The 12,242-nt window shown below is 50.1% G+C and overlaps 1 protein-coding gene across 4 annotated transcripts in view; it reads right to left on the bottom strand.

Annotated features, from left to right (window-relative positions):
- C9H19orf47 (chromosome 9 C19orf47 homolog) overlaps positions 1–12,242 on the bottom strand; it is a 96,268-nt gene that overhangs the window by 60,137 nt on the left and 23,889 nt on the right. For all 4 annotated transcript variants that reach the window (XM_078660659.1, XM_078660658.1, XM_078660660.1 and 1 more), the window contains exon 3: positions 10,347–10,434. In XM_078660659.1, coding sequence (XP_078516785.1) covers positions 10,347–10,434 — 88 coding nt within the window. The remainder of the gene's footprint in view (positions 1–10,346; positions 10,435–12,242) is intronic.

Here is a 12,242-nt window from a genome sequence, read left to right as displayed (position 1 = left end):
CGAGGCACCCACCACACAGCTCCACAGATGAACCCACCACACAGCTCAACAGATGCACCCACCACACAGCTCCAACGACACAGCTCCACCGATGCACCCACCACAGCGCTCCACTGATGCACCCACCACACAGCTCCACCGATGCACCCACCACAAAGCTCCACCGAGGCACCCACCACACAGCTCCACCGAACGACCCACCACACAGCTCCACCGAGGCACCTACCACACAGCTCCACAGATGCTCCCACCACACAGCTCCACAGATGCTCCCACCACACAGCTCAACAGATGCACCCACCACACAGCTCCACCTACACAGCTCCACTGATGCACCCAGCACACAGCTCCACAGATGCACCCAGCACACAGCTCCACAGATGCACCCAGCACACAGCTCCACAGATGCACCCAGCACACAGCTCCACAGATGCACCCAGCACACAGCTCCACAGATGCACCCAGCACACAGCTCCACAGATGCACCCAGCACACAGCTCCACAGATGCACCCAGCACACAGCTCCACAGATGCACCCAGCACACAGCTCCACAGATGCACCCACCACACAGCTCCACAGATGCACCCACCACACAGCTCCACTGATGCACCCACCACACAGCTCCACTGATGCACCCACCACACAGCTCCACTGATGCACCCACCACACAGCTCCACTGATGCACCCACCACACAGCTCCACTGATGCACCCACCACACAGCTCCACTGATGCACCCACCACACAGCTCCACTGATGCACCCACCACACAGCTCCACTGATGCACCCACCACACAGCTCCACTGATGCACCCACCACACAGCTCCACTGATGCACCCACCACACAGCTCCACTGATGCACCCACCACACAGCTCCACCGATGCACCCACCACACAGCTCCACCGATGCACCCACCACACAGCTCCACCGATGCACCCACCACACAGCTCCACCGATGCACCCACCACACAGCTCCACCGATGCACCCACCACACAGCTCCACCGATGCTCCAACTAAGCTCCAGCAATGCATCCACCACACAGCTCCACCAATGCACCCACTAAGCTCCACCGATGCACCCACCACACAGCTTCACAGATGCACCCACCACACAGCTCCACCTACACAGCTCCACCGATGCACCCACCACACATCTCCACCAATGCACCCACCACCAGCTCCACCGATGCACCCAGTTCCACAGATGCACCCACCACACAGCTCCACCGATGCACCCACCACACATGCCCCCACTACACATGCCCCCACCACACAGCTCCACAGATGCCCCCACCACACAGCTCCACCGATGCACCCACCACACAGCTCCATCGATGCACCCACCACACAGCTCCACCGATGCACCCACCACACAGCTCCACCGATGCACCCACCACACAGCTCCACCGATGCACCCACCACACAGCTCCACCGATGCACCCACCACACAGCTCCACCGATGCACCCACCACAAAGCTCCACCGATGCACCCACCATACAGCTCCACCGTTGCACCCACCATAGAGCTCCACCGATGCACCCACCACACAGCCCCGCCGAGGCACCCACCACACAACTTCGCCGAGGCACCCACCACACAGCTCCGCCGAGGCACCCACCACACAGCTCCGCCGAGGAACCCACCACACAGCTCCGCCGAGGAACCCACCACACAGCTCCGCCGAGGAACCCACCACACAGCTCCGCCGATGCACCCACCACACGGCTCCGCCGATGCACCCACCACACGGCTCCGCCGATGCACCCACCACACAGCTCCACCGATGCACCCACCACACAGCTCCACGGATGCACCCACCTCCACAGATGCACCCACCACCCAGCTCCACAGATGCACCCCCCACCCAGCTCCACAGATGCACCCACCACCCAGCTCCACAGATGCACCCACCACCCAGCTCCACAGATGCACCCACCACCCAGCTCCATCGATGCTCCAACTAAGCTCCACCAATGCACCCACCACACAGCTCCACCAATGCATCCACTAAGCTTCACCGATGCACCCACCACACAGCTCCACCGATGCACCCACCACACAGCTCCACCGATGCACCCACCACACAGCTCCACCGATGAATCCACCACACAGCTCTCCGATGCATCCACCACACAGCTCCACCGATGCACCCACCACCAAACTCCACCGATGCACCCACCACACAGCTCCACCGACACAGCTCCACCGACGCACCCACCACACAGCTCCACCAACACAGCTCCACCGATGCACCCACCACACAGCTCCACTGATGCACCCACCACACAGCTCCACCGACACAGCTCCACCGATGCACCCACCACACAGCTCCACCGACACAGCTCCACCGATGCACCCACCACACAGCTCCACCGATGCACCCACCACACAGCTCCACCGATGCACCCACCACACAGCTCCACCGATGCACCCACCACACAGCTCCACCTACACAGCTGCAGCGATGCACCCATCACACAGCTCCAGCGATGCAGCCACCACACAGCTCCACCGACACAGCTCCACCGATGCACCCACCACACAGCTCCACCGATGCAGCCACCACACAGCTCCACCGATGCAGCCACCACACAGCTCCACCGATGCAGCCACCACACAGCTCCTCCGACACAGCTCCACCGATGCACCCACCACCCAACTCCACCGATGCACCCACCACACAGCTCCACCGACACAGCTCCACCGATGCACCCACCACACAGCTTCACCTACACAGCTCCACTGAGGCACCCACCACACAGCTCCACTGATGCACCCACCACACAGCTCCACCGACACAGCTCCACCGATGCACCCACCACACAGCTCCACCTACACAGCTTCACCGATGCACCCACCACCCAACTCCACCGATGCACCCACCACACAGCTCCACCGACACAGCTCCACCGATGCACCCACCACACAGATCTACCTACACAGCTCCACTGATGCAACCACCACACAGCTCCACCGATGCAACCACCACACAGCTCCACCGATGCAACCACCACACAGCTCCACCGATGCAACCACCACACAGCTCCACCGAGGCACCCACCACACAGCTCCACCGAGGCACCCACCACACAGCTCCACCGAGGCACCCACCACACAGCTCCACCGAGGCACCCACCACACAGCTCTACCGAGGCACCCACCACACCGCTCCACAGCTGCACCCACCACACCGCTCCACAGCTGCACCCACAACACAGCTCCACAGATGCACCCACCACACAGCTCCACCGATGCACCCACCACACAGCTCCACCGATGCACCCACCACACAGCTTCACAGATGCACCCACCACACAGCTCCACCTACACAGCTCCACCGATGCACCCACCACACATCTCCACCAAAGCACCCACCACCCAGCTCCACCGATGCACCCAGTTCCATAGATGCACCCACCACACAGCTCCACCGATACACCCACCACACATGCCCCCACTACACATGCCCCCACCACACAGCTCCACAGATGCCCCCACCACACACCTCCACCGATGCACCCACCTCCACCGATGCACCCACCACACATGCCCCCACCACACATGCCCCCACCACACAGCTCCACAGATGCCCCATCACACAGCTCCACCGATGCACCCACCACACAGCTCCACCGATGCACCCACCACACAGCTCCACCGATGCACCCACCACACAGCTCCACCGATGCACCCACCACACAGCTCCACCGATGCACCCACCACACAGCTCCACCGATGCACCCACCACACAGCTCCACCGATGCACCCACCACACAGCTCCACCGATGCACCCACCACACAGCTCCACCGATGCACCCACCACACAGCTCCACCGATGCATCCACCACACAGCTCCACCGATGCATCCACCACACAGCTCCACCGATGCACCCACCACCCAACTCCACCGATGCACCCACCACACAGCTCCACCGACGCACCCACCACACAGCTCCACCAACACAGCTCCACTGACGCACCCACCACACAGCTCCACCGATGCACCCACCACACAGCTCCACCGATGCACCCACCACACAGCTCCACCTACACAGCTCCACCGATGCACCCACCACACAGCTCCACCGATGCACCCACCACACAGCTCCACCGATGCACCCACCATACAGCTCCAACTACACAGCTCCACCGATGCACCCACTACACAGCTCCACCGATGCTCCCACCACACAGCTCCACCTACACAGCTCCAGCGATGCACCCTCCACCCAACTCCACCGATGCACCCACCACACAGCTCCTCCGACACAGCTCCTGATGCACCCGCCACACAGCTCTACCTACACAGCTCCACCGATGCACCCACCACACAGCTCCACTGATGCACCCACCACACAGCTCCACCGACACAGCTCCACCGATACACCCACCACACAGCTCCACCTACACAGCTCCAGCGATGCACCCATCACACAGCTCCAGCGATGCAGCCACCACACAGCTCCACCGATGCACCCACCACACAGCTCTGCCGATGCACCCACCACACAGCTCCGCCGATGCACCCACCACACAGCTCCGCCGAGGCACCCACCACACAGCTCCGCCGAGGCACCCACCACACAGCTCCGCCGAGGCACCCACCACACAGCTCTGCCGATGCTCCAACTAAGCTCCACCAATGCACCCACCACACAGATCCACCAATGCACCCACCACACAGCTCAGCCCTGGCACCCACCACACAGCTCCGCCGTGGCACCCACCATACAGCTCCACCGATGCTCCAACTAAGCTCCACCAATGCACCCACCAAACAGCTACATCGATGCACACACCACTCAGCGCAACCACAGCATCACTGGTTCAAATATGTTCTTTCAATTTTTCAAGCTTTCACGCTTTATTACAAATCACAAAAAGATGTTAATATTTCACTTCTGTTCTTGGATTTTCGTCACAATAAAAAACACTGAACATAATCTTCACAAATGTTATTTACAAAAGTTTAAGCTATTGCCATTACAAATTAAATAAATTATTTAAGTATTAATTATTTAAAAAAATTAAAAGCCATTGTTATTTGTAATATCAATACATCTAAGTCACGTAAATACAAAACATGTTGCATTGCAAATGCTATAGGTGTCACATTTGCGAAAGTTATAACTATTGGCATTGTAAATGATAAAGCTATTAATTTAGCTATTTAAAAAAAAACACAAATAAAAATAATTCATTTATAACACCAATAGCTCAAACTTTCCTAATGCGAGCCCTATTGCATTTCCAATGCTTGTTATGTTTAAGGGATTCTGGGTAACAAAACCTGGGGGTAGGCAGACGAGTCACCCCATCCTGAATTGCCCTGGGTGTCTAGTTTTCAAAAATGTATAGGTTTGCTAGGTTTCCCTAGGTGCTGGCAGAGCTACGGCGCAAAAACAAAAGGTAGTCTTTTTGTCCGAATCGTGCTGAATTTCACTGGGAAATTGAGGTGCGACCATGCTGCGTTTTGCGCTGTTTCATGTCGCAGCCACTATGCCTACCCACGCAAGTGAGGTACCATTTTTTTCGGGAGACCTGGGGGCACGCTGGGTGAGTGGAAATTTGTTGATCCACGCAGATTCCAGAACTTTCCACCACAGAAATGTGAGGAAAATGTGTTTTTTTGGTCAAATTTTTATGTTTGCAAGGGATTCTGGGTAACAAAACCTGGGGGTAGGCAGACGAGTCACCCCATCCTGAATTGCCCTGGGTGTCTAGTTTTCCAAAATGTATAGGTTTGCTAGGTTTCCCTAGGTGCTGGCAGAGCTACGGCGCAAAAACAAAAGGTAGTCTTTTTGTCCGAATCGTGCTAAATTTCACTGGGAAATTGAGGTGCGACCATGCTGCGTTTTGCGCTGTTTGATGTCGCAGCCACTATGCCTACCCACGCAAGTGAGGTACCATTTTTTTCGGGATACCTGGGGGCACGCTGGGTGGGTGGAAATTTGTTGATCCACGCAGATTCCAGAACTTTCCACCACAGAAATGTGAGGAAAATGTGTTTATTTTGTCAAAATCTTAGCTTTGCAAGGGATTCTGGGTAACAAAACCTGGTGGTAGGCAGTCGAGTCACCCCATCCTGAATTCCCCTGGGTGTCTACTTTTCAAAAATGTATAGGTTTGCTAGGTTTCCCTAGGTGCCGGCAGAGCTAGGGTGCAAAAACTACAGGTAGGCACTTTGCCAAAAAAGGGTCAATTTGTAACTGCTAAATTTAGGTGTGACCACGTTGCATTTTGCGCCGTTTCCTGTCGCAGGCACAAGGCCGACCCACACAAGTGAGGTACCGTTTTTATCGGGACACTTGGGGTAATTCAGATTTGTAAATCAACTGTTATTACCAATTGAGCTTTCATGCATTTCTCCCTTTCAATGAAAGACATTGTGTAAAAAAAAAAATCTATGAAAAATGACCAATAATTCTCATGCTAGTATGAGTATTCCCAACTTTGAAAATGTGCAATTATATACTGTTTCTGAACTCTATAATTTGTACCCAATTCAGAAATACATAGGTGTCTTTCTTACAGATTATTCCATGTATACATTTTCCAAGACAAAGTGCACTATACCCAGTAAATGAAAAAATACCATTGCAAGTTGCTGCTCAGTTTTTGGATCTGGGTTCGTCGGGTTCTTGGTGAAACTACAAGTCCTATATATCCCCACAACCAGGAAGGTCTAACAAATGTAACGGTATATTGCTTTCCAAGAGCTGTCAAAATTAGAAAAAGTTATAGGTGAAAACGTTGAGACAAAAGGCTGTTTTTTTCAACAAAATTTCAAATATTCCAATATCTAACTGTTAGTTTCTATAACGAAACCTTCATGGATTTAGACAAATGACCCCTTTCTGAATTCAGAATTTTGTCTACTTTTCGAAAATGTAAAGCTTTCCAGGATCCATTATTGCTTTCAAACTCATTTCTACCATTAACTGGAAGGAGGTGGAAAGCTCTAAAAATAGCAAAAATAGGCTATGTCCCAGAAAAATGCCAAAACTGAGTGAAAAATTTCGGTTCTCTGACAAAAGTCTGTCATTTCCTGAAAGCTGAGAAAATGGAGATTTCAGCCCCACAAACCCTTTTGTGATACCATTTTCAGGGAAAAACCCAGAGGCTTTCATTTGCAGCCCGTTTTTCCCATTTTTCTGAAAAAAACAAAAATATCACTATATTTTGGTTAATTTCTGGGACCCCTCCAAGGGAATCCACAAACCCTGGGCGCCTTTAGAATCCCCATGATGTTGGAAGAAAAGGACGCAAATTTGGCGCGGACCCCTTATGTGGTCAAAAAGTTACAAGGGCCTAAGCGCGCACTACTCCAAAACGCCAAAAAAAGGCTTAGCACAGGAGGGGAAAAGGCCTAGCAGCGAAGGGGTTAAGTTGCAGCAGAACATCAGAAGCTATGTTTGCACCTTTTGCTTGAGCTGTGTTTGAGATTCTTACTCTTTTTTTTTTTATCAGGTTCGGCTAGATGCCAACTTGTCCCAGGATGACCTGCCCCATTTAACTCCCAGCCATGGCTTTGTGTGGTCATTTATTTATTTTGTCCTGGTTGGATCTACTTCTAGTTCTTTCAAATTAGCACGGACCCTTGGTGTCAGCATGCAAAAGAGGGTGATTGCTCCAGCTCGGCACCTCACATGGGCCAGTGACATTATTTACCCTAGTTGTGTCACTTTTCATTGCTGCTGCCAGGAGACAGATTAACAAGATATGATGATGAAAGAGTTTTATGAATCACACAGATGCTCCAAGGAGTGTCCCGGCGCTAGTCCAAGAGCAAGTCAGATTAGAAAGTGAATAATCAGGTTTTAAATCCCTTCCTAAAAATAGGTTCTAACGTTTCTCGTATCAGATGTATCGGGAGAGAGTTCCATGCAAAAGGCCCTAACAAGGAAAAGGAGCACCCTCCAATCCTTTACAGTCTCACACTCGGCACTCTGGGCAGAGCCAAATGAGATGCCCGCAGGCTCCTCGCTGGATTGTAGAAAATAATACAGGAAGCCAGGTACCCCGGACCAATATTGTGGAGAGCCCAAAACATTACCAAGGCTTTAAACAGCATTCTCTTCCTCACTGGGAGCCAGTGTAGAGAGGAAAGATGACTTGAGATCCTTGCTTTCTTAGGTAAATTCAGTAAGAGGTTTGTTGCTGCGTTTTGCACCATTTGTAACCTATGGGTGGCATATTCTGGCAGGCAAAGATACAGGGCATTCGTGTAATTGAGGCAAGATGTTATGAGAGCCTGGCAAACTGTTTTCCTGGCAGTAAAGGAGAGAACAAAAAAAATGTCAGTTATCCTAATATGTCAAAACGCATACCAGTCACGGCGCTAATCTGGGGTTGGAAAGATAGACACCTGTCAAACTTAACTCCCAGATTCCTGGCTGTGTGGAACCCATGTGAAATGAAACCATCTCGCCAACAGGCAGACCAGTCGGAGGGCGCAGAGGTGCCAAACAAGACAATTTCAGCCTTGTCAGTGTCACCCACCAGCTGATTCTGATGTAGCAAGGAAAACACTGCTGTAAGACAAGATTTAATAGCGTCAAGGCCCAGAACCTCTCTATAAAGGAGAAGTGAATCTGTGTGTTGGCTGCATACAACACAATCTTAGCATCAATTGACAACTACAGCAGGTGGGGTGAGGTACACATTAAACAGCGTGGGGCTGAGGGCCGAGCCCAGTAGAACCCAGACAGAGATGGGCCTGTCTCTGTTGCCAGAGGCAAAAGAGGGCACCCAAGCGTCCTGTTCTCTATTATCTAAGAAGGAGGATATCCAACTGAGGGCAAGATTCTTCTCTCAGATTCTAGCAAGACTGTCTCAGAGGAGAGAATGAGGGACTGTGTTGATGGCTGAAGATCGATCTAGCAAGATCAGCACCACCCTACTTTTGACATGCAATGCACCTCTAATTTCCTCAGTTACCCCCAGTAAGGCCGTCTCTGTGCTTAAGTTCTTCATAAAACCTGACATTCAAATGTAGGCGGTTAATCTTCTCCAAATAACATGAGCCGCCTGTTCACTGCTTTCCAGTTTCTTGGACACTGGGCAACAGGAAAATGGGTCTGTAATTAAAAGGCAGGTTAGGGTCAGCTGAAGGCTTCTTCAGCAGCAGCAGGTTAGCCTGTTTCCAGTTTTTGGGGACTTTCGCAGTGGACAGTAACTCGTTCAATAACGTGTTCACCCAAGGATTAATTGGCTCTGTCTAAACTAGAACACTCATGGGGCAGGGATCAGCGGGTGCACCAGATTTAAGCTGTCCACCAGGGATTCTTCACCAGAGATGGGCTCAAAAGATGAGAGGGAACATCCTATTGCATCAATAGTCGCCTCACCATCGGAAAAGGAGCTACTAGGCACCGGCAGTGAGGGAGCAAGGCTTAATTGGAGATGTGTAATTTTCTTCTTGAAAAAGATGTCCAACTGATTACACCATTCTCGAGTAAGAGTAACTTCTCTAGAGCAAGCTACTGGGGACATAAAACTTCACAATCTTAAATACTTCATGAGACGTATCGCCTGCCTTTGCAATTACACTATCAAATTTTTCTTTTTTTGCGATTTTGACCAGGCCATGGTATTTCATCAGTGCGAGCCGATAAGCCTCTTTCTCTCATAAAGTATATTCCTTAAGCCACTCTCTTAGCTTTTTTACACCGTTTTATGTCATCTGACAGAGCTTCAGTAAACCAGGGAGCTGAGGGTCTACTTCTCACCGTTTTTTTTAAGCTTAAGGGGGGCCAGTGAAATGATTGACATTATCAAATTTCCTCTTCTCTGAAGCTAGGACAATAACCATTTCTAGCCAAAGGTATAGACCAATGAAACAAGGCTCATACCATACCCAGTTCCATGCATATACATCCACTCTACAACAACACATAGGGAAAAATTCACGCCAGTCCCCAGTTAATGCTCAATTTATGACCAGAGCAAAAAATTAAAACAAAAATAAAAACTGGCAACTGTCGAATGGAGGAATCTCTGGTGAGAGGGAACCATAAATTAAAGAACAAAACAAAAAAAGATTTTCTAAGTTACATTAGTGGTGTAGTGAAGCAAACCCAGACAACTGGTTTTGAACTGATGTGTACAAATCAGTCAATTGGGGAATGTGGAGCTGAATAGGCATGTTGAGAGTTATGAATCAAAAATAAGCAAGCACCCATAATTCTTAGTTTCAGGTTTACTACCATAATGACAAAGGGATCTTGTATCTGGCTCACTGCCTTACCACAACAGGAGATCTCTTTCCATAGCCTTGCTGCCATAACCACAAATGACCACTACCCTCCGATGACGCCCATTTTGCATGTGCAAGAAACTCACCTGTTATCCACAAACATCACTGCGTAGTTGACTGCTGGGCCTGGTGGGATACCAGCTTCCTTGAAGAAATGAATCCATTCAGACGTAGCTAAAAAGGAACACACATTATTTGTGATGGATCCCACTTCACACAAAAAAATAATAATTAAATAGGCAAAGAAAATCAAATGTGCATTTAGTGCATAAACAGAATATCTTTTTTCTCTATAATGACATGAACAACACTTCAGTTTTCTTTGCAACAGGAAAAGTGCCTCAAATGAGGTAACAAAATTCCTTAGCACAGCTGTTCTTAATGTCCACGATGACTATTCGGGGGGCAGAGACTGCTTAGGAATTGAAATGGTATCAACAGATTAATAAAGTTTGTTAATAAAGAAACAAAGAGTAAAATTTGAAAAACTTCTGTAAATGTGTAGGAATTTGAAATTCGAGGCTAAATGTTACATTGGTATCCTCAGATTAATTCACGGGCAAGTAAAAGCATCAAACAGAATACAGCATGGACAATAGATGGCCTCAATTAAATTTAGTTAAGTTACAACCTTCCCATTAAATTTAAAACTCTGTTTATTAGGTCTCGCCTAGGCAGCGCTTGCACTGTCTCTTCAAGACATGCTGTATTCAGGTATGGACTTGAAGCTCCACCCACTCTCCGCCCATCTTTTTAATTGGCTGTCACTGTCCTTTGTATATGGTTGCTTTTGATTTCCAGATAGGCTTAGTAGTCCCTCCTTAGTACAGCCTTGTCTTCTTTTGTAACCTCCCATTAGGACTGGCCCTCTCACATGTGTGGTTACTTGGTATGTGTCAATTACAGTCTGTGAGCATAATTTTCTTAAATGACCTGCTCTCCCGCCGCTGTTTTTTTTTTTAATTCAACCAGCCGCACACATTTCTTTACAGATTGTTCCCCATATTCAGGGTAACAAACATGTTTTTGTGGTTTTAAAGCAGCGCAACATCGCACTTCAACTTTTAATATATTATTTTTTTCTATGTGCCATATGCGCTGCAGATTTACTATGGCGAGCGTGCCTTCAATTTGTGCTGGGGCTTGCCAAACTCAACTTGTAAAATCATTTTATTTCTTTCAGCAACACCAAATTGAAGCACTCCAACAATGGCGCCCGTTCGTCCATTGTCAGCAGTTCGGCGTCTTCTAACATTTCTGCCCACTTTCCCTACGTTGGTGCTGTTGTGTTGCCTGGACGAAGTGCTGAGATCCCTACAGTCCCTGCAGACATGACGGGCAGCGGCAGATGGTTGGTTTACTTCAGATAAATTAGCCTTCTCCCTTCATCCAAGATAATCTAGGTAACTTGACGGCCAGGAGTTAATTATTAGGCATGGGTGGCTCTGCTTGTTATTAGCACTTTGCAGATGTAGCGCATACCCGACCAGAAGGTATTGGAGTGCTTTACATGAGCAGTACTTCTGTTCAAGAGGCAGCTCGCCACGCTTTTCTCCTCTGCTTCCTTGTCGAAAACCATGACTTCAACAAATGCCTCTCACCCTCTTTTTCTCGATTTGTTCCACTGTGAAATGGATCCAAAAACACCACTATGGCTGCAAATATTTTTAGACATTTTTCTATCCAAACATGCAGCCATGGGTTTATGGGTGGGGGCGGCAGCTCGTGGTAGCGGCAGCTCTTTTTCTCTTCCCTTTGCTTGCCCCACACAACGTAAACTTCTCCATTCTCCAATGTTTTAGGGAATGCGCACTGCCTCAAAGAGTATTTCCTCTACAGCAAGGCACTTCAGGGAGGGAGGAAAAGCACACCCACCTCTCATGCTTGCTCTTTCAGGGATAGCAAGGGGAGCCCCTTGCGGGCAGCGCCACCCTTCACAATAAATATATCAACCCATGGCCCCCAGTCGGCTCGCTCCCCTT

This window comes from Lissotriton helveticus, chromosome 9, assembly GCF_964261635.1.
Source record: "Lissotriton helveticus chromosome 9, aLisHel1.1, whole genome shotgun sequence".
Lineage (NCBI taxonomy): Eukaryota > Metazoa > Chordata > Amphibia > Caudata > Salamandridae > Lissotriton > Lissotriton helveticus.
This window is presented reverse-complemented; position numbering and strand designations above follow the sequence as displayed.